At 42.4% G+C, this 21,760-nt stretch overlaps 2 protein-coding genes and 1 long non-coding RNA gene across 6 annotated transcripts in view; all 3 read right to left on the minus strand.

The window, feature by feature from the left end:
- Positions 1–1,122, minus strand: part of kif26ab (kinesin family member 26Ab) — a 65,122-nt gene extending 64,000 nt beyond the window's left edge. Inside the window, exons 1-2 of the mRNA XM_017416014.3 lie at positions 893–1,122; positions 493–714 (exon numbers count right to left, since the gene is read on the minus strand). Of these exons, the coding sequence (XP_017271503.1) occupies positions 493–714; positions 893–949 (279 nt within the window). The 5' untranslated portion in view covers positions 950–1,122. The remainder of the gene's footprint in view (positions 1–492; positions 715–892) is intronic.
- A 4,129-nt stretch (positions 1,123–5,251) lies between these two features.
- Positions 5,252–5,901, minus strand: LOC119617415. The gene is made up of 2 exons (XR_005233660.1): positions 5,852–5,901; positions 5,252–5,711 (listed from the first exon to the last, which is right to left on the minus strand). It is a non-coding gene; the product is annotated as an uncharacterized LOC119617415 (long non-coding RNA).
- An 891-nt stretch (positions 5,902–6,792) lies between these two features.
- On the minus strand, positions 6,793–21,600 carry aspg (asparaginase homolog (S. cerevisiae)). Of its 4 annotated transcripts, none has more exons than XM_017415376.3 (18): positions 20,879–21,600; positions 19,207–19,333; positions 18,685–18,720; positions 16,387–16,498; positions 16,091–16,216; positions 15,921–16,004; positions 15,173–15,299; positions 14,970–15,082; positions 13,615–13,800; positions 13,398–13,511; positions 13,189–13,308; positions 12,431–12,526; positions 11,745–11,908; positions 9,418–9,504; positions 8,847–8,946; positions 8,700–8,765; positions 8,564–8,611; positions 6,793–7,512 (listed from the first exon to the last, which is right to left on the minus strand). In XM_017415376.3, exons 1-18 carry the CDS (start codon positions 21,129–21,131, stop codon positions 7,468–7,470), a joined length of 2,004 nt encoding a protein of 667 aa, XP_017270865.1. In that variant the 5' UTR covers positions 21,132–21,600; the 3' UTR covers positions 6,793–7,467. The 4 variants fall into 4 exon arrangements, with proteins under 4 accessions (XP_017270865.1, XP_037833944.1, XP_017270892.1 ...); XM_037978016.1 differs by lacking the exon at positions 18,685–18,720 and adding an exon at positions 18,962–18,988; XM_017415403.3 differs by lacking the exon at positions 18,685–18,720.
- Between the last annotated feature and the right edge of the window lie 160 nt (positions 21,601–21,760).

Here is a 21,760-nt window from a genome sequence, read left to right on the forward strand (position 1 = left end):
GCCTATATTTAACCGTGGTGGGAATTGTGGGAGCAGACGCACAGGAACACTTTCAATGCACAACGAAGGCCGGCTGGGACCCAACTTCCTCCTCAGTCTCCAACATGAGTGTCTTGCTCATTTGGACACCCCCCCCCTCCACACCCAACAGCAACATAAAAAGATAAGCATTGTTTGGCCAAACAAAGAGCCACTTTCAATGTCTCAAAACCCCCCAGTTTCACATCCAAGGCGAATATTTGATGTCAGGCAGGACAATAGTTAACTTCACAAGTGGATGATGTGAACCTTCTTGGTACAGTTGGACAAAGTGGACAATGGAGAACAGGTGCAAGTGGGGACAATTAAACAAAAGATAGAAGAAATGCTTCATCAGCTCAAAGTATTTCTAAGAAGCTGAGTTTTAGAGAGAACAAGTTAGTGATGGTTTTCTGACTTTAAGGTGAAAAAACATTTTTTAAAAAGTTGGAATTTGAAAGTGTGAAAAACAACCTTCAAGGAGTTCTGGTCAGCCAGAGCCAGCGCCTGCTTCTTCAGCTCGGAGACCTTCTTCTGGCACTGCTGGCACGAGCCTCCTCCTTTCTCCTCCGACTCGGAGATGGAAACCGACCCGGCGCCCTCAGGAGCAGGTCGGCTGCTGCATCGCGCCTCCTCCGCAGACTGGAGTCTTTTCCTGGGGGTTACCGCAGCCTCTCCGCCCGGACACCCCTCCACCTTCAGCACAACACAGAAACTTTGGTTAACAGTTGGACTGCCAGCAGAAACACCTCAGACTAGTGCGCAAAAAGTGGTCCTTCCTTGGAGGAAATTTGGCAACCCGCAGGGACGCAGCTCAAGCGCAAAAGAAAACGAAACTAATCACCTTTCCCCACTTCATCAGTGACTCACTTACAGTGAACAGGCGGCTGTGAAGGTCCCCTCCATCAGAAACCAAGTTGCCTGAGCTCATTCTCCCAGATCAGGGGTTCAGGAGAGGGTGCTGGTGCAACTCGGAGGGGGGTTTTGTTGCAGAAAGGCGCGCGGCAGAGCAGAGCCATAGGCTACACACTGCAGACCTGACTCTGGGTTACCTGTCATCTGCCACATCAGGGCTGCGAACCTCCGAGTCCGAAAGTTTACAAGCTGCGCACGAGTTTTGGCTCTGGAGGGAGGCGGTGTAGTGCTGGAATGGGAGGGCTGAGGGAAGTTTCCTTGGGGGGGGCGCAGACCTCTCTGAACTGAGCAGGGACATATATCTGCCCATTTAAAGTGTTTCTCTTATTAATATTACTTTAATAAAAGGAAGGGAAAATAATTTTATTTGATGGATCACATGTTGGCACTTTGGAATTTCTTTTTTAGTGTGATGCGGCTAAAAAAAAGTTAATCAAGCACAAAACAGGACAAAATATTATCTTTATGTGTTCTGTTGTAGATATTTATTCCAGTTAAAGGGCTCATCAATAACTGTTGCCTCTCCCAGGATTTGCGCAGCGCTGTGGGTCCTCGGTGTGACTCTGGCGCCATCCTCTGTCCAAAACGCAGCACAGCAGCAGCAGCTCGCAGCCTGAAGGGCTGCTGCGCACTACAGGTTTAATATTTAATTGGTAAACTTTGAATATTTCATGCGGGTGATGTCAGCCACAGTGACCACACGCGCTTCTGCCCCCCAACAACTGAAGCATTTTTTTTTCTCTTTAAACGACAGATTTTTGGACTTTGATGTCTTTGGGTTTCAATTTGCGCCTGTCACAGCACATTATACAGAACGTGTTTGATCAAATTTGGGGTGGAAAGACAGAAACATGTTCAGTAGAGTGTATTTTCAATTAATGGTGGCAACATTTAAAGCTTCAAGAGATGAATCCAGGAGATTCAAGGTTTTGGATTTTTTTTTATTTTAAGCTTTTACCAAACATATCAAACATTTAAATCTGAATCGGAATTGATTTTTGAGATTTTTTCTTACGCAAATAAAAGTTAAAACTCTTTAAATTACAATAAAGGAAGTCTTCAACACTTGACCAAGATCAACTTTTTCCTCCTAAATCTGAGGTTGAAGTTTGAAGTTAACAGAAGCGGGTGTGATGCTGAACAGACAGGAGCATCATTTGCCCATCACCACTCGTTTCAAACACCCCATTTCGGACCCGTTGTTTTCTTTTACCTTTGTTTTTCTCTTCAGCAGGTGACTCGTAAACCCAAATATGATGTCGGAGTCAACAAAAATCGTCCCCAGGTCTATGACGCTGGGGTTGGGCTTCCCAGCTTCGGCAGACCCCGCCGGGGAGTTTGGCAAAGCCATGGCGTTGTCCAGAAAATATTCCACTCGGTGGGAAACCTATTTGACTTGTAGATCCATCAAATTCGCGTGTCTCGTGCCCCCTGAAAAGATCCGCAAGGGTTTTTAATCCGGACATTCAGTGGATCGCGGTGAGCTCTCGGCACGTGTGCGTAAAATAACCTCTTGGGTTTCCAGATGTCCACCAAAAAAAAAAAAAAAAAGGCAAGAAGTAGAATCCACCCGGCGTGCAGAGAAGGTGTAATCCACTGTGGTACTTTTTAAACCATCCTCTGGCTGATCAGGTCTGAGATCTGCGCGCCGCAGCAGGTCTGTATAAAAGCACCTTGCGCATCTGCTGCGCACTCATCTCCTGCTTCTCCTCCCCTCAGCCATTCTCTCTCTCTCTCTCCCCCCACCCTGAGCTCTCCTGTCACTGATGACCTCCTCTTCCACCCGGTCTGCCGGCGCGTGCTTGTCACCCCCCCCCCCGCACGCACGGAGATGTAAAACGCAGCAGCAGTCCTGCTTGGAACCCTCCTAATGACTCCATCTTTGTCATGTTCTTGTGTCACTTGACTGTGTGACAGTGGCGCACACTGATGGCTCCATCTTCACGAGTCAAAGATTGTTAAACCTGCAAGCTGAACCTTCTTACCCCCCAGATAAAGATTCAAAGTGTGAGCTTCTCGAGTTCCCATTCATGTCAGTCAGCTGAAATTTCATTCGTTTGGCCAACTTATTTTAGACCTAATGAAGCTCATATTAGTCTGTGCTTTCTTTTAAAGTTTCACCTATTCTTTTTGTCTAAGTCATTGCAAACTATAAAATCAAACCTAGAAAAGGTTATCCTGAACTATATCAGATGGTGCAGATATACTGATATGCAATTCTGAAATGCAGGTAGGCACTCAATGTACACAAAATACTCAGCTGCAAACCAGTAAAAGCTTAAATCATGTGACTACACAGTCTGTATAGGTAAAAAATATATATTAAATTTAACACTTGACCTGTTTTCAGTCTTTTTTGCTGCTTTAAACGTGGCAGCGGGCCTCAGATTTTTAATTCAAGGACACAATAACCATCTAAATGAGTCAAAAATGTGCAGATTCTGTTTTTTTACTTCTTTTATTTACCTGTATTCCTGAATTTCTGAATAATTTGATGATTCTAAATGCTTGCGACTAAACATTGCATGTCATGTCTGAAATTCAGCCAGATCAAACGATTGCCAATCGATATTCAATGAATAAGCCGTCACCTCTTTAATCAGGCCGAGCCTATTATCAGTATGGATTGAGAACTGCAGCTAATAGGTGCTTTCCACCAGAGTCAGAGGAACTATGATGGACTGATGGAGCAGCAGGGCTTTTCTATATAAACATAACCCCAAGACGAAGTCCAGTTTTGGTTCATGTGTTCTGAAGCAGTTCCTGAATTAATTAATGAATAAAGAGGCAATTAACTGTGGTTATACAATCAAAACCTTTATAATTCTGCAGAATATAAACTGGCAGAATGATATTATGTTTTATTTATAGCTACAAATTCACAAGATGTTACAAGTCACTGCAGGAGGTGTGTTGACTTTCAGTTGCAAGTGTTTCTCAAGTCCTCAAACCACTTGTGCCTACATTTCCCAGAATGCATTAGGACCGAAAGGTGGCTGTGTTTGGACCCTCCCTGTAGCGCAGCTGGTTGCAATAACCCAAAAGAGCGCGAGTCTATTAGTTTTCAATTATTTAAAAAGATGCATTCAAAGACTCGGGAAATTACAGTTCTTTAACCATGACCCTTTATGCTTCGGTTTTTCGTGAGAATGAGTTTGCGCGTCGGTGTGGTTTTCTTCTTGCTTCTTGCTTTATAGCTCAGTGGGGTCTAAACCAAGTTTCCAAATATAAATCTAGATTCCAGCTACTCGAAACAGGTTTTTTTTTCGTAGAAGGTCATTGCTAAAAGGGAGGAACAAGTTCTAAAGTTTTTAGTTTTTTTTTAGTTTTTATTTAAACAAATGTGATCAAGATTCAGACTTGGGCAACAATGACGCTCTGGCAGCTAAACAAGGGGGATAAATGATTATTATTCTACGGATGGATTCATTATTTCTGAGCATCTCATCCACTTTTATTCCAACCCACACCTCTGTTTGTCAGAGTAACCCGCGATAAAAACGGATCCACTTTGTCCTTCAGCTCCTCCCCGCCGCAGGAGGTCTGGGTTGGGTCTCTTCCTTCCGGCCCCTGGAGAAGACCCGGGATGGATCGGACCCCATCCCCGGGGGACCGCAGACGCTGCTGCATCTGCTGCCCTTTACGCGCGCACGGGCGCGCGCTCGGGCACATGGCTGTGGGCATCTCATTAGCGCCTCTGCTCTGCCTCATCCTGGGAGACCTCTGCGGCTCCTCCCGCTGCAGGACAGGCTCTGCGAGAAGCGTTTAGCAAATATTGATAGTTCTCGGCGCATTGAGGACATCAAAGAAAGGCAGGAGGAGAAAAAGAAGAAGGAGGAGGAGGAGGAGGGGGATAAATGTTGAGCGGTGCGTTCATGAATGATTTATGCAATATTCCTTGAAAAAAAAAATCATTTGGATTTTCTTGTGTCAGATTCTGAATGCTAAGTTTTCCCCCTCCTCTCATGAATCTCACAGTAAAACAACCTGTGTTTAAATTTTAATCAAGGACTTTGAATTAATTTATTAATTAGGCCCAGGCTTGGACTGATGAGGGGGGGAATCAATGAAAAGCGAAGGAAAAGACTAGTGAACATATCCCAAACTACTTTAAATGAGACATATATGGCTCCTCTTTAATCGGTGGTTGATTCATTTAAAAGAAAATTTCTCTCTAGTGTTAGATTAGTCATAAATGACACCACATGTGTGCATATTTGCCATTTTACATTAAAACTCCTTTCCCCTACTTTGGACAGTGACCATCCCTGCGGACGGAAGGTCCATCACCCCCCACAGACTCATCACAGACAAATGGTTCTTTATTGACTTGTTTTAATCAGTACCTCTGAATAGCAGCAACAGAAAAGCAGTGAAAATGCAAGCCTTACTGCAGCAGCAGAGCTGTTAAAATTTTGTGTGTGCGCCAGCACGATGAAATTACTGAAGCCTAATGATTTTTACAGCCCCCCACAGCTCCCCGAGACTGCAGGTGTGGCTGTAACACAATGTGGTAAAATGACATAAAGGAGGCAGGAAAGCATGAATAAATCACACAGTTGTTCCAGCGTTGTTCGGAGTCGGGCCTTCTGAGATGTCTCCCTTCACAAAGGAGACGCTCGGAGCGTTTTCCGTAACGTGGCGGCAAAGTGTCCAACTGCTCAAGTGGTCCTAAACATTTCACAATTTTCTCAAAGAACTGTTGAACTATTGAGAACCACTTGATCAGAACGACTGTGCACTTCTTCCACTCGAGGTCCGTCCTCTTGCTGATCACACTGTAGTGAAAGAAGAAGAAGGAAAAAAGCAGCTACAGTCAGGCTCTGAGAAAATAAGGCACATCTCGCAACAGAGATCATAGCAAACCCACGCAGAAAACCAGCAGAACGATCAGCTGAGGGCTTCTCTGAGATCTCACCTGAAGCTTTCTTCTTCCCCTGCAGTAGTGTTCCTTGGTGTCATCCCGGCTAAGACTGTGCGCCCGAGCAGGTAAGAGTGCCTTTATATAGCGTTTAGGGACTAGGTTCATACAAGCCTCTCATTCAGGGAAGAATGAGGCCCGTGCTGGTTCAACCGGACGAGCTGGGTTCCTCCGGAGAGGAACGGGACAGGGCAGCCAACCCTCGACACAGATAAGTGCTGACAACTGTAGGCTGAGAAATCACATGAACAGATGGAAATCTGCCGCATGAGTTTCTGATTGTGAGTGATTTATTTTATAATCGCGAACGGCTGATATGGTATGCTGTTCAATGAGCTTTTCTCCTAAAGCCCCACTGCTTTCACAACGATCCAGTTAGTATTCGAAGCACATTTCTGGAGGAGTACAAAGGAACTGAGCTCCGTGATAAAAATGACTTCCAACAGATGAGAACATGCTGTAATTCAGGCAAAAAAAAAAAGATGAGATATGGAAATTTTCTAATAGAATCTCTGGCTAGGATCAAAACTTACAGTTTCATCGGAGTTTATGGGGTTTTGTGCAACACAAAGGCAAAGGAGGAACTTTTTAAAAGAAAATGTCAGTTTTATTTCCATTGTTTGTTTTTTTTTTTTTCCACAATTCAACAAAATCACTTCCATACACTTCTCACACTTTTTATTTGTGACACAACAGTGAGACAGAGGGTAGTTTTGAAAGCAACAGGATACATTTCAAGTAATTAAGGTGGGATCATAAAATCTGAATGGATTAAAAAAAAACTAATTATCTTGAAAAAAAAAAGAGTGACAGTGTTTCACAGCATTCACCTGTTGCTCAATAATGAGGAGACGTACAGTAAATGAAATTGCTCGTGAAAGGAAATAATTAGCAAAATGTAATGGAACACAAAGGTTTCAGCTCGATCTGTGTCACACAAAAGAAGTCTTTCCGTCTTTTTTTTTTTTTTTTTTTGAGTACGAGATATGCGACACTTCCAGTTGGACAATTAGCAGAAGGAACAGGCTGGATGAGTCTCAGAAGCAACTGCGGGTTTTTAACGATGTCTGCTGAGCAGCAGGAAGTGAAATTGAGAAATTATTGCAAGTGGATTGCATTCAATATGGTCAAAGAAAAACAACAAAATACAAGAAAATCTAATTCTACAGTGTGCTTTTTATAATCTCACAACAACAACAACCATAAAAATAGAATCTGTGAATATACCCTGTCATGTGAAACATCACAAACATTTGGATTTAGACATAAAATCTACTCGTTACAGTATGCAGCCATGTAACTTTTAAAAGCAGCTCTGGTGGCGTTCACCGATTCCCTGATTACACGTCTGTTGTTCATACGAACATCTAAATAAAACATCCAACTCTGTAACATGTTTCTTTTTTACATACATGTGGTTTTGTTCGTTCAGGGGCAACTGAAAGCACACCTTACACATGACGACACAAGTTTGGAAGGAAAAACTGAGGCAGTCAAGGCCTCAGATGAAATGTGCAGGACTTAAAACTGGTAAAGTAAAACGCAATGGCGGACGGCGCGCAGAGGACGAACTGGAGGGAAGTGGACAGAATCTCGTCGGATGAAGCGTCGGTTCAGATTTCTGTGGGGATGGCGCTGAACTCAATCGACTCGCCGTTCTGAAACAGCAGAAAAAAAGGATGAAAGGGTTAATATGGAGAACTGGGAGAGGCGACAAGTGTTTCAGCATTTCCTCACACACACACACACACACACACAAAAGCACAATGGTAAAGGTTAGTCTTGTGTGCTCAGGATTCACAAGACACTGTGAGCATGCACTTCAAATGTGACGCAGATTTTATGAATATCAGTCTTGACGCACATTCAGCTCAAACTCTATTCTAACAACTGGCTCAAATCAAATAAGTCTTTATTCATGCCTTTTTGAAATGATTATAGTGTTTTAAATCTTAGGAATGAGTCAAAAATGGATTATTTTAGTCGTCAGAAGCTGATTGTCGAATTCTTTTCCTTCTTTTCTTGCAACTTCCTGTTTAAAAAGAATAAAGCAGCAAATCTTCACATTTTAGACACCAAATCGGACCAAAAAGCACTTTGTTTATTAAACTTTTTTCTGATTAGTTTTCTGTCAAGGCTGCACGGGGGTGCAGTGGTTAGTTAGCGATGTCACTGTCGTTTGCCTAATCAATGACAGCCTGCTAGGCCACCCACGCTTTTTAACCAGCGGACAAGGATTTATTATAGTTTTTAGTTTTATAACAACAAAAAAAAAGATTTCACCAAGCTGCTGATTCCCTCCAAATCATTTTAAAAAGACATTTAAAAGTCGTGTGATCTATTTTAAAAAATTACGTCTTAAAATAAATTTATTTGCTTTTTTTTCTTCTTACAAATCAGGCTCAATTAGAATCTCCAAGAAGTCTTAATTCATCACCTTTGGCCAACTCTGAGTTTCTTCAGAATGCTGGCAGATGCATGTAGATGTTAATACGTTTGTCTGTGTTTTGACAAGTGAAACACTGATTTTTTTATATAAATGTAAAATGTGCCTCGACTACAATTATGTCAGCCGCTCAGGAGAATCGGCAGGATAAAAATATGAAATTATGGAAAGAGTGGGTGGATAACAAGCTAATGTACCTAAAAGAAAGGGGAGCCAAGGCAGCCATGCTCAGGGGGATCAAAGGTTCACTACATCTCATTTACCTCATCATCATCATATTCATCATACTCATTAAATTCACCAAATACTGTCTGCAATTCAACAAGACAAGTAATTAAGAGGCAGCATTAAAACCCCGCAGGAATTTGAAGATGAGTGAAAATGGGAAACCGTGGTTACCATGGATTTGTTTCCTATGAGTTGGACTAAAAACGCCACCACTTCCTTTCTGCCGGCAGCTTCAGCCTGTGACAGACGAAAGGACACGTTTGATTTTTGTGATCTGAAGCTGGTTATTAACACAAAGCAAGTCTTCCTCAAACCCACCACTTGAACTGCTGTCTTTCCATCGTAGCCCAACGTCGTCAGATCTGCTCCAGCCAGGATCCAGATCTCCAGGCCATCTATGTCGCCACTGGCAGCCAGGCTGACACACAAAAGGACATTTTTATTACAAAAAAGCACCCCAAAAAATTTGTCTGAATTACATTCTGGGTGAAGTAAATTAGATAACTGGATTTAGATAAAACAGAACAATCACAAAATGTACAGACGTTTTTGCTTCATCCTCACAGTGACTTTGACATTGTGGAGATAAAGGAGAAAAGGTGTGTTCCTGAAACTCTAAATTAGTCTGGAACAGTCTTGACAAAACTTGTTGAGTATCTTGAGGAGATAAAGAGCAGGGGCCACTCGGTGTCGTGTGCTTGCCTGCACTAGAGATGCAGATTGGATCCAAAGCTATGCTGCCAGGGAGCATTCCTACAGTTTGTGTAACAGTTGGATAACTGGTTGTACCTGTGGCAGTTATGCAGGACGGGTCAGCAGAGATTGCGTTAAAACAGCTAAATCTGTGTGCGTGTGCGTGGGTGTACAGTTCGAAGACATGCCGTCTGACCTGCACAGTTCGGTTCCTGCTTCCTCCATCTGCTCTCTGGAGAAGTGGGCTCCGGTCCTCCTCAGCAGCTTCACGACGTCTTTGTGTCTTAAGTTTGATGACAAGCAGTGAAAGAGCTTCACTGTTAGTGTGTGGATAAAAGTAAAAGGCTGCTCTAAAATTAACAGATGTGCAAAATGCTACAAAGTCTGATAAGAACCCAATCTTCCTTCCTCGTTAGTTTTTATTCGTCTATTTATTTTAGACGATCAAATGGTCTTCAAAGACAGCTGCTCAACTGTAAAACACATTTCTGGAAAACACCAGCTGAAAACAAGCTTTCTTTTTCATTTCTTTCAATCCTACTCTTAAAAATACCTTAAAGGTGTTCTTTTAGCTTCAAGTCTGGCAACATCTCTGTCATACTTTCAAATGTTTGTTAGAAACATTTTTTTTTCCAGCCGTGTGTTCTGAATCCTTACCATGTTAGTACGTTCCTCTTCCGTGAGACATCTAGATCCGGGTTCATCTTCAAAGTTTGATTAATTTACTGTTTCTACAAGCATTCACGGTGGCATCGATAAAAGACAGCTCTGAGGTCACGCATCCCCACATCATTACACTCCCACCTCCGTATATAACTCTCTGCTCTGTCTGTTTAACGCAAAGCTGAGTAAAACTGATTTATCTTTGTTTCATCTGATAAAAGTTGTGCTCCCAGCGTTAATCAGGCTCACTTTTTTTCATATATTCTCTGGCAAATAAAGTTCTGATTGGAGATTTGTTCTCAAGGATAAAACACGGTTTAATTAGTTTGGCATTCTGTCGGGTCCTTCACGCCATCATTTCATTAAAAGCACCTGTTCTGTTTGCCTATTTTTCAGAGCTGGGTTGTTTAGGCAATGCCCTGTCTTGTATAGTTTAATCAGAAGCTCTGATTAATGTCATTCAGTGCCTTATAATTACCAGTCTTTTGTCCTTTTTACATCTTATAAGACTGAAAACTCTTTTTAGTTCCTCTTATTTTTGGCCTATTCATAAGAAGTAATACTTTAAATGTCTATCTGGAGGTAATTCAGTAATCATACAGTGATGTCATCTTGAGACTTTTTAGCAATCAAGCCAAATTTCACCGGGCTGAAATCAGTAAACCTTAATAGCTCCTGTTATTTTTCCACATTAAACACTGACTTGTTGAGTCAGTGTGGTAGTACCTGTTGTCTGGCAAGTTGGAGCAAGTTTCCTATCCCCCACAATGTTACACCCACGCAGTGACAGTCCCTTCGACAAGATATTCAGGCAAAACCGAACACAAAGCTGCTCACCGCTGAACAGTAAAGCTGATTTTGGTTTAAATAAGTAAATAAAAAAAGAGTGCGTTTAGGCATTAGGGCACGTTAGTAAGGACGGGTTTGTTATCTCGTTTAGGATATGTAGAGCAACATTCACAGAAACTACTAAAAGGACACAGAAGACTTCTAAAAGACTAAAGAGCTGGTATCTTTCATCTGTGAAACTGGGACCTAACTGGTAAGACTAGTTCAAACGACACTCCCCACATTTTCTCCAACTCCTCTTTCTCTCTGGCTCCCTGCCTTTCCTTATATGGGCATCTGGCTGAACTGCAGTCGTGAAAACATGCATCATGAATCCAGTTGGCAACTCAAACCTTCATTGTTATTAGACATTTAGAGTCATTTTGTTGAATAAATGAATGGAAGGGCGCTGCTGAGTAAGCTGTGTACGATTCAGCAGGAAGTGTTCTGTAACGACAGGTGTTTGTGCTCCGGTGCATCACTCCACCATCACAAAAGGAAACAAGTCCACACTTGCAGCACCAACCGTTAATAAAAAAAAAGACAACAACCATTTGGGACAGCTGTGACACATACGTTCTTCCCCTTCAGGCTCCGTAAAGCGCCAAAGCTGAAACTTAAAGTCTGGCTTTTTCTCGCCGAATCTATGGCAAAAAAAACAGCTCTGATAAAAACAAACACCATCTAAACTGTCAGATGACAATTAGCCTAATTAGTTTGTAATTATCGCTGGCCTCTAAACTTCATTATGAGTTGCTCCCCTGGTTTCATTCGCTCCCAGCTGCAGCCGCTGCTCCCTTCTCTTCATTTAGGCAGAGCTGAATATTCCTGCCTCTAAGCAGCTCATTTAATGAAATCTGCTCTATGATAGCTATTACCAACATATTTTCAGCAAACACTCCGAAGTCTGTGAGGAATAACAATTGTTGCTAATGGCCAAAGGGGGGATTTTAAACGTCTGCAACTTCATAAATGGCAACATTACTTTAATGGGCAGATAAAACAAAGACAGCGGCGCTCTTTGTGTCGTACCTGAAGCGCACAGCGTTGCAAAGAGGCGTGTCTCCGTAGCGATCTTTAGCGTGGACCGAGGCGCCGTGACTGAGGAGGTACTGCACGAGTTTGAAGTGACCCTCGCAGGCAGCGATATGTAGAGGTGTGCGTCCATCAAAGTCCCCCAAACACAAGTTACTACCCTGTGACAGAAAAGGAAATCATCGGTGCATGTGTGCTGGCCATCAAATCTAATGGAAAGGTCAAAACGTAAAGAGATTTGTTTATGTTTGTGTAGTTTTTTCTCAAAGAACTATAAAAACACAACAGCAAGCCACATTATATCTATTACAAAGACATTTATTATAAGGATAATGGGCACTTTGGTTAATAAAGTTTCAAATATACATGCACCATTGTAAATATTGTGTCCAAAAGATCGTTTCTTTGTTTCTTTTTCCCCGAAATTTCAAGCCGAAGTTTACCTGCGTGCGTTGACCTCACAAACCAAACATGAGAAGATAAGATACACCAAATGCTTCCCTGCTGATGATTTTTAAATAACTGTGTTTAAAGTCTGTGGCATAGATTTCATCAGCCTTTCAAAGCCAATATGGTTTTTATTGGCATAGTGTGCGTCTTAAATTTGTTATTGTTTTTATGGCACAATCAAAACTAGATAATTAGCAACTCTGTATTAGTGCAGAGATCACAGTGTGGTTTACCATTTCTCTTAGAGCATCCAGGGCCTCTATGTCTCCGATCTTCGCAGCAGCACACGCCAGCGGAGGAGTTAGAGCGTTACGGATGGCTTCCAGCTCCTTCAGACACCAGAGACGAGAAAATTCAACAACATGCAGTTTGGCTCAAATGACCCAACATCCACTTCTGTTAGATTTTGAATTAGAATACCTTTCACAAAGTATTTTTCTGTTGTACGTTTCAGCTCAGCTTAGCTTGACTCTACCTGTTTTTTTCCCCCTCAGTATTGTACAGAATCACCTTAGCTGTGGTTGCAAGCAAGCTAGGACTGGTCAGAGTGAATCATCACTAGCAGCAGCAATATTTCTGCAGCTGTGTTAAACTCCTGACAACTAAGTATAACATCTATATGCATTACAGCACATAAACTGTAACATATATTTACTGCTAAAATATATCCATTACATCTATCCTCAGAGGAAGCTGATGATTCTGCAACGTAAGGCCTACTCTGACATACATCAAATTTTATGTCATATCTCACCCATTTAACCCAGTGTGGCTACGATCAGCCTCGCCTAACCACAAGGGCAAAATGAGGGGAAAAAAAGATGCTAAAAGTCAGAAACCCTGAGTTAAATTGAGCTACACTGTGGAATAAAAAACACAAAACGAAAAGCCTGGACTTGTGAGTTATTGTTTTGTCATCAATCACTGGCAAAACAACGTGTTTGTTGGAAATCCTGCTCAGTAGCTGCAGAGCTGCAGCATGCCCGCTCACCTCCTTGCAGCTGATACTCAGCGACTTGGCAATGACCTGGATAAACCGGCTGTCGCTCAGACACAGTTTGGCTCCGTCAAGGTTAGCGCTCATTTCGCCCCGCAGGTTCTCAGCCATCATCTGGAGGAGGCCACAAATAAAAACCTTCAGAGTTGCCTTTGACGCTTCTTTTGCTTCATACATAAAGTGTTGAAAGTGAGTGGATAGACCTTTTTCTTGGCATCCAGACTGAGCTCTTTCTTGGCCAACACGTAGGACAGTTTTGACAAAGCAGCCTCAGGAGTCATGTCACCCCCAGCTAACAGGCCTGCATCCATCAACACCTAAAGACAAACCAAATCGAAGAAACAAGTCGTTTGATTCCTTCTCTGTAACCTGAACATTATAACGTTTGATGAATGGTCGAGATGCGCTCCAACCAACTACCATGCCCGTGGCGTAGGACGCTGACACGGTCCCCCTCAGGCACTGTGTGCAGTTCACGATGATGACACCAGCGTCGGTAGCTTTCTTCAGCTCCGCCAGCAGGTCAGGACGGTTATCGGGGGCATTTCCGCTCCCGTAGGTCTCCAGGACGACGCCCTGCATGGGTGGCTGCAGGAAAGCCCTGACCTGGACACAGATTTCAAAACGGGACAAATTTATGGCTAAACGAACGGCACAGAACCAAATAGAGAAATTAGTATTCCATGTTATTTTTCCTGCAGTGCTTTTCCCTCTTATTCATGGGACCATTCCTGCTCCTAAAAGCCCATCTGGTCCCATCTCAGAAACCAGTATCTTAATCACTAGTTGGCTGGTGGGCTCTGGGAGGCCCCATACCACATCATTAACCATGGCATATGACTAGGGCAGCAGATGACTTCAACGGCAGCAAGGAGGGCAATTAATCTGAAGCCATTAGCAAGCATAAAGTCACTTGGCAAGTTAAACTGTGAGAAGGAGGTGGCATTTAAAGTTCCAAGTTAAGTCAGTATTTTGGGGCATAATTAGTGGCTGGACAAGGAAGGTGCGACACAAATCTCCAATCAAGCTTTCACAAGAAAAAAAACCTGGTGCCGAACCAAAACAGTGGCTCATCAAGGCAGTAAAAGGCTGTACGAAAGCCTTGATGGCAGAGGTGGGCAGTGGGAGCAGATTGAGACAGTAAAGCAACTCTCCCAGTAGCCTCTGCAGGGGGAGGTGCGGCTAAATAGTACAGTATCCGAGCCAATCCTTCCCCTTTTACAGGGTGATTTGACATGGCCCATAACTTTGTCCCATCTTTTTCTGGCCAAAGCGTTGACGGCCGTTTATAACAACTAAAAAAAAAGGATGAGAATATTTCATTTAAAGTTGGCTATATTTCACTACAGTTTGGGCAAAAAAACAACAGTCTGCTACCTTTAAATCTAATTTTAAGTCCTTTTTTTGCCATGGAAAGTCATATCATCATTCTTGGTCTAAAGAACTGAACAATGCTGACTTTTTTTTTAAAAGAAACTTAAACTGAGGATTATGTTATTAATGATATTTCAGACCTTTAAAATGCTCCCTTTATATCATAATGAGATGAAACATCAGCTGTTTTACTGACAACAACAAGCTTGTCTTTGACAGAAACGTGATTGGAAAGAGTCATTTGCTGATTAAATGCTCACTCATGCTGTGTGACCTTACATATGCACGATAAAATAATTTATTTGAGTTTTTGACTTTTGAATTGATGGGGCTTTTGTCCTGCTGACTGGTAAAACTTTTAATATAACGAGTAGTTTGGACAGAGACCTAGTTTAACTTACAGTAGAAGAAGTGATTCCCGGGAAGAGGCGAAGCAGACCCACGTTCCGGTTCAGCTCTGTTGAAACTTGAAACTTTGCTGTGGTGTTTGCCCTCCAAACAGTATCCCAGTTGACTAAAGAAAAGACGACAACAGGCTGGAAAAATCTTTTTAAATAACTAAAGTGATTGAAATGCAGACTGGAGTATTTTATGCATCACTGACTTGAAATATCAACTTCAGCTGTAGCCAGAGGAGCCAAGTTAGGAGAGGAGAAAGCGTTGAAACTCCCAGCATCCACCTTGGTGACACGATTTCCTCTGTAAAGCTTGTTGAAGAAGTATAAGCACACCTGAAATAAGAAAAAGATGTAGGTCAGGGGTGATAACATTGTGCCGAATAAATCAGCTTGCTGAGCTCTGATTTTCTAACATATTTTACCTAAAATAACTGAACTAAACAAAATTTTAGTTGCCTTTAAAAGCGATATTAGTGCAAAACTGGTTCTTTCAAGCTGCGTAGATCTTAATGTTTTTAATTGAAAACGCTCAGCGTTTTTATTTGAATATGTTTATTCATTTATGTTTGTTTTAAATTAATGAAATCGGGTTTGAGGTGCTCTGGTTGAGACGCACTTCTTTCGTACAAACGTCGCTCCTCCTGAACGCTCGTGGTGAATAACCCGTGCAGAAAGACTTCAGCGTCATTCCTGTTCTGCTAACTGCTGTTTGGTCTTGCGAAACACCTCAATAGAAAGCATTCTCTCAACGGTTTCACGCCTGCCTTTGTTAAACAAGTTGTGTCGCCTCAACATTTTCAATATGCTGAATACACCAGTTCATTCAGAGTTTATTTAGAAACCTAACACACTAAAATAATAAAAAGATGTATTAGGAAAAAACATTCAGGGTTACAGCAGCTTTTAGAGTTCCTTCTTTTAGTGTGATACATTCTTTTCTAATAGTTATCTCACCTCAGGAATGACAAACTGGCCAGCGATCAGCAGTGCCCCCAGCAGGTTGTCTCTGCCGTCGTTCCTCAGCTCGTAGATGGGCACCTTAACACGGAACGTCAGCATGTAAAAGTCTGCAGGAACACTTTGCAGGTTCGTAGATTCGCCATGTGGAAAGGAGCAGCTCCTACCTGGGAGCCGGTGAGAACGATCGGTTTCCCCAAATTCTCACACATGAAGGACAGGGCAGAGGCTGTGTAAGCCATGGTGTCTGTGCCGTGAAGGATGACGAAACCGTCGTAGTTTTCGTAGTTTTTCTGGAGGAAACAGAGCACATAATGAGCAGCGGTCTACATGTAAGTCATTTCTTTAAAGCGCCATTTAATGAGCCGCTTCAGCGTCACATTAAAAAGACATTTAGTGTTTATTTTCTTTGAAAACAGAGTCAGTTAAAAACCTATAATGAAATAAACGGAGAGACAAGTACCTCAATGTCCTTTCCAAGTCTGCCCCAGTCATCAGTGGTCATATTGGAGGAGTCCAGCAGAGGACTGTACTCCAGGATGGTGTAGATTATCCTCTTGTTTAATTTATTCAAACTGGAAGGGAACGCAGGGAACTCATGAGTTCATAACTTTATTACAAAAGGGTTAACACTTGAGAGAACAAACAGCTAAAATATACTTATTAGTGAAGTTAATGACTGCAAATGCATTCACTTCAAACGTTATGTTTAACGATTGTTTATGATTATTCTGCTCATTTAGAAAAGTTAAGTCAAGTCCCAATTAAAGCGAGGAAGTGTGTATGAAGTAGCGTAAAGAAATGATAATAATTCTGAGTTTACGAGGTGAGTCTACTGAGCTGGGCCTTCTGACTGAACAGCAAACTGCCAATTCCTGTTTTTACACATGCAGAAAGAATTTCAGAGGTGGACAAAGGGAGACGTGCTGTCGTACAGGTACAGGTACAGGTACAGATAGAGAGCACACTGTTGTGTCGAGTTATACCACTGGGTTCTGTAAATACAGGCAACTCATGGTTCTTCTGACTCATCTCAGATTAAAGAAAATGCCCGCGTGTTTCCATTCCGCCAAAGATGAGCGAGGAAAGTGTTATATGTAAAACACATCAAACTGAGGCGTCGAGTGACGGCCTGTGGAAGGCAGGGCTCAGCAGAGGCGCAAATGGTTTTGTTTCTAACCCTTTAAAAAAAGAAAACAGGGTGGAATCCCCCACCACTACCACCACGTTATCGTGGGGCCATGTAACATAGAGAGAGGAGCTGAAAGGAACAGCAGGGGGAAGAACAGGCGACACCCCAGCCCATCCAACCAGGGGGTCCTACAGACACTCCACTAATTAGCCTCTAGTCCAAACACAACCCTGGAACATATGTTGCTGCTAATCGTAGAGCTGAAGTACCACAGTTCAAATCACCAATTATTCATTTATCTGTTCATGTGCCCCTGGGTCTACCAACGCTAAGAGCCCTGATAGTATAACAATAATAAGTGTGTGTGTGTGTGTGTGTGTGTGTGTGAATAAGACTGGGGGTTGAGAGCATCACCTTAGCATCTAATGAAAAAGACTTTTCAATAAATCAATAAATGAATTCTTTGAGCAGAAATAAGACAAAGACTTAAGTATTTGCATATCATCAAAGTATGCTCATGCAACTCACATATCAGGTATTATTCATTTATAAACTCAAGAGGAGCAGCTATCATAGATGTATTATACAGGAACCAGCAGGAACCTTTTTACATAAAGCTGCCATTTTGTATTTTTGGGACACTTGTGTTGTGGAGTTTTAAGTCCCGCCCACTCCTCCCCCGCACACGTGGGGTTTTCTTTAAACCCTGTAATAATAACTCATTACTGCTAAACATGTTAGAAAGATGACTATCTGAACATACAGCAGCGACTGTCTGAGGTGTGCTTTTACTGTTTAACAAGGGCAACATCCTGTTTGTTAACGCAGAAGGGTCGGGACTTAAAATGGTTCTGTTCACCTGGGCTCTGGTCCGAGGTCTGCCTATATGCAGTCTTCGGCCAATACGAAGACGTAAAAAAAAAGACAGGAAACGTCTTTGGATTAGAACTTTAGAAGTTTAAAGCAGAGAATAAAATAAAAGAAGAAAAAGACTTACTAAAACCAACTACATGGAGCTGCTTCATTAAAAGTTAGCATTATACTGTGATCAATGTTTTTTTAAGTCTTTTTAAGTGTTGTACCTATGTCATGAAAGCAATCCTTATTGGAAAAAGTGCTGTTTTATTGTTACACGAGCATCGTAACATCACTATGCTGCCCACAGGTGTTCCTGCCTTTTAGCTGGCTTAGCTAGCTCGGGCCTGACTAATGTTCATTATTTTAAAAAACGCCAATTATCTGCCTAATTGATACTTTTCTTCTTTTGCTATTGTTGCCACTTCGGTAGCCAACAAAAGCAGTCCATGCTCTTCGCTTTGCAGCACACATAAGACTAAACAAAACCAACATACGTGACGCAAACTAAAACCAAACAAAATGATCTCTCAGAGTGATTATCTCTCTAACGCGTTAAAGCAGCCGGCCTGCTGAGAAAAGACTACACATCAGCAAGCGGGGAGTAGAAAGAAAAAAAAAAACAACAACTTCCAAGCCACGTTTTGTCTAACTGCCAAAGGCCATGTTGGCATGCACTTCCTCTTTAACAACTGCTCCCGAGGATGACACACGGACGCGAACGCACTGACAGGCGAAGCGAAGGCACACGCCATGCTGCCGGTTTCACGGCACCTGTGATACTGGAGACCGGAGTGGGGCGTTGGCTTTCTGTTAGAGTGACAAATGGAGTTTAGGGTCATTAAAACAGCTTCAAGGAAGGAGGTGTTTCCATTTGAACGTTTACAATCTAGGGCTGTGTTAGTTCCATTAAAAAAAAAAAAGTAAAACATTAGATGAAATAATCTACTCGTTAGGGAAACAGTTGGTTCATTAGGTCCAGTGGATGACTTCATCGTGCATGCAGGAAATGAAAATGACAACCCTTTAGGTTGAAAATATTCCCACCAACCTCACATGATGCTCACTTGGTGATCTTCTATGTACCAGATTATTATGTTTTTGGAAAATATATAAATCAAACAACAGTTAAAAAAAACTTGTTAAATAATATTCTGACATATTCTTTGTTTTCCTGTTTTTTTGCAAAATCAACAATAAAAAACAGTCAAACATTTAGCCTTAAATGATGTATTTCAGCGTGAATGTGTGTAAATAAAGGTGCAGCTGTGCGCTGACTGAGCTGATGGGACTTACGGCAGGACCAGCGAGTTCTCAGACCCGTAGTACTCATACATGGAGGTCTGCTGGGCATAAAGCTCATCGTGGAGGATGGGCAGCTTGCGCAGGCTTCGCACGAGCGCGTTGGCTTTGGGGGCGAGAACTGTGGATTACAACGATGGAGTAAGTTAAGAGCTTGTTCTTTGATGGTCGTCATTGTCTCAACAAAACGGCACCAACAGTCTCACACTGAACCCTAGAGGTAAATGTAAGAAATTACATTGTTACAAATACTATGTACATGCCAACAAACTGAAATTATGATAAACAATCCACTTGGAAAGATATGTACTTTTGCTAATCAAACAAAACACTGAAATTATGACATAAAGATCTAATTTCTCTAATCTAATTTCTTTATTCTTTGCTTACAAGAAGCCAAACATTGTTGTAATCTTATAAAGTGGTCGTAAACAATACTTCTCCGGGGTTTATGAAGATCTTTTTATCACCCACTGCTGAAAGCACAGGCAGAGCTACACAGTTTGTCCCCGTGTCGTCACCAGTTGCTGAGTGCTGACTTTAATGAACCTTTCAGAAACTCATCACCGAGTTGACGCCCAGAGCTGATTAACTGTAACAGCCAGCCTGACTCAACATGGTCGCCACGGCAAGGGGATCTTAGCAAACACCAGTTTTACAGATAATATTGCGTTAAACCTTGGTGTGGTAGTAGCCGAGGCTGATCCCCCAACTTATACTCTGAGTGCTAACTGGTCTGTGTTTACAGCTATGAAATCAGCTCTAACTGTGTGCAAAATAGCTCACGAGTCACTGAACGGACTTTACTGTTGAGCTACACATTGCTATCGTTTTAAATCTTGCAAGTTGTTTGGAAATAATAAGAACACCCACACATTTTGTTGTTGCATGACCTCAAGTGTGGAAATAAAAACCATGAATGTAATAATAATGACATATCTTGATGTTCAGGGGGCTCATACATGGCTTACGGTAAGATCTGTTAGTCAGAGAGGGAAGTTAATCTCTTAACAGGGAGGACAGCTCTGGTAAAGGTCAGTGTTTATTTGTCAAACAGCATGAATTCAAAGCTGCAGCGCTGTGCAAAAGTTTTCAACCACCTCTAATTCTTTTAGACTTATATAAAAAAAAGAAAGAAAACAAAGTAGGTCCAAAAGTGAAGGGATGGCTTGCACAGAACAAGTGCCTGGATCCCATACGTACTCTGATCGCTGATTAACAGTTTTAGGTGTTGTGTAAGTTGTGTAATGTCCCCATGTCAACATCTGGTTATTCATTCAGTGGAGATGTTCTGCCTGCTTCCCTCTGATGTTTAACTGTTAAAAGTAACCCGGTGTAGCCGTAAGATTATTGTTTCTGTTAACTAAACAGCCATGGATGCTACTAAAATGGTGGTGTGTTTGATTTGGAAGACATGGATGGTTTTCTCCTGTGCACCAGGGTTGTTTTTTCCCCTCACCTAAGGGTGGTTTAAGTTCGGCTGCTCGCTGTTGTGATCAAGTATCAGCTGCGCCACGATGTTCCCCGCGCGCTATTTTAGGATCCACGTGCCAATTGTTGTCACGCAGGGTTTTAATCCGAGAAAACATGTGACAAGGCGAGCCCCGAACCGAGCCTCTCCCTCCTCCTTGGGTAAAATAACACCGACCTGAGGTCAGTTTCCTACCGTTGTCGTGCAGCGTCATCCCGATGGTCCCGCCGGTGTTGATGACCAGGACCCGGGACTCGTCGGCGAACGGCGACGCGACCGGCTCGTTCTCCACTGAGCTGCAGCTCGACAGCTTCCGCCTCCGGCGCGGGTGCAGCTGGACGCCCGTGGGAGAGACATCGTTGGTTTCTATGAGGTTGAGAGACGGCTGAGACAGAGCGCGGCCGAGGGACATCCGGGATGCGGGACCGTTGCTGCTGAACTCCGCCATGGTCGCGCGCCGAAGTGGCGCTGCCCCTTTAAAACCGTTAACTGGAGCGCCGCGCGCTTCACCGCGTTATGTGACGTCTGTCCGGGTTCACGAGCGCAAAACAAATTCCTACAGGTACACACTGATGTCGCAAACAGAGGCCGAATGAATAATTCAGTTATAAATTAATTTCCTAACTATTCGAATCCAGCACATCTTGAACCCTTAGGTTTGCCAAACTTCCGCGCTGACGTCACACGCATGGGCGTGGCCACACATCCTGCCACGCTGTAGTTTCATCACAGTAATGTTTTTTTGGCGGGATTCATTTTGATTATTCTGTATTTAATGCCATATTTATTTAATTTCTAACATTTAAGCACTGCATTACAACAGTATTTACATCATGCACTTTTACACCATATGCAAATTACACATTTGCATTTAATTACACCTATTTAAGTCCTACAACTTCTACTAAAACTTACATTTCTATGTTATAGTAGATGAATAGAAGAGGGCTAAAGGAGCTAACAATAAATATGTGCAGAGCTGAACAAACTACATAATTGAAGCGATCAGTGCAAGGTCCACTTTTGGTTGTGTTCAAATAATTCTTGAAGTGTGAGCACAAATGTGTTATTAGAAGC

Source organism: Kryptolebias marmoratus, linkage group LG10, assembly GCF_001649575.2.
Source record: "Kryptolebias marmoratus isolate JLee-2015 linkage group LG10, ASM164957v2, whole genome shotgun sequence".
Taxonomy (NCBI): domain Eukaryota; kingdom Metazoa; phylum Chordata; class Actinopteri; order Cyprinodontiformes; family Rivulidae; genus Kryptolebias; species Kryptolebias marmoratus.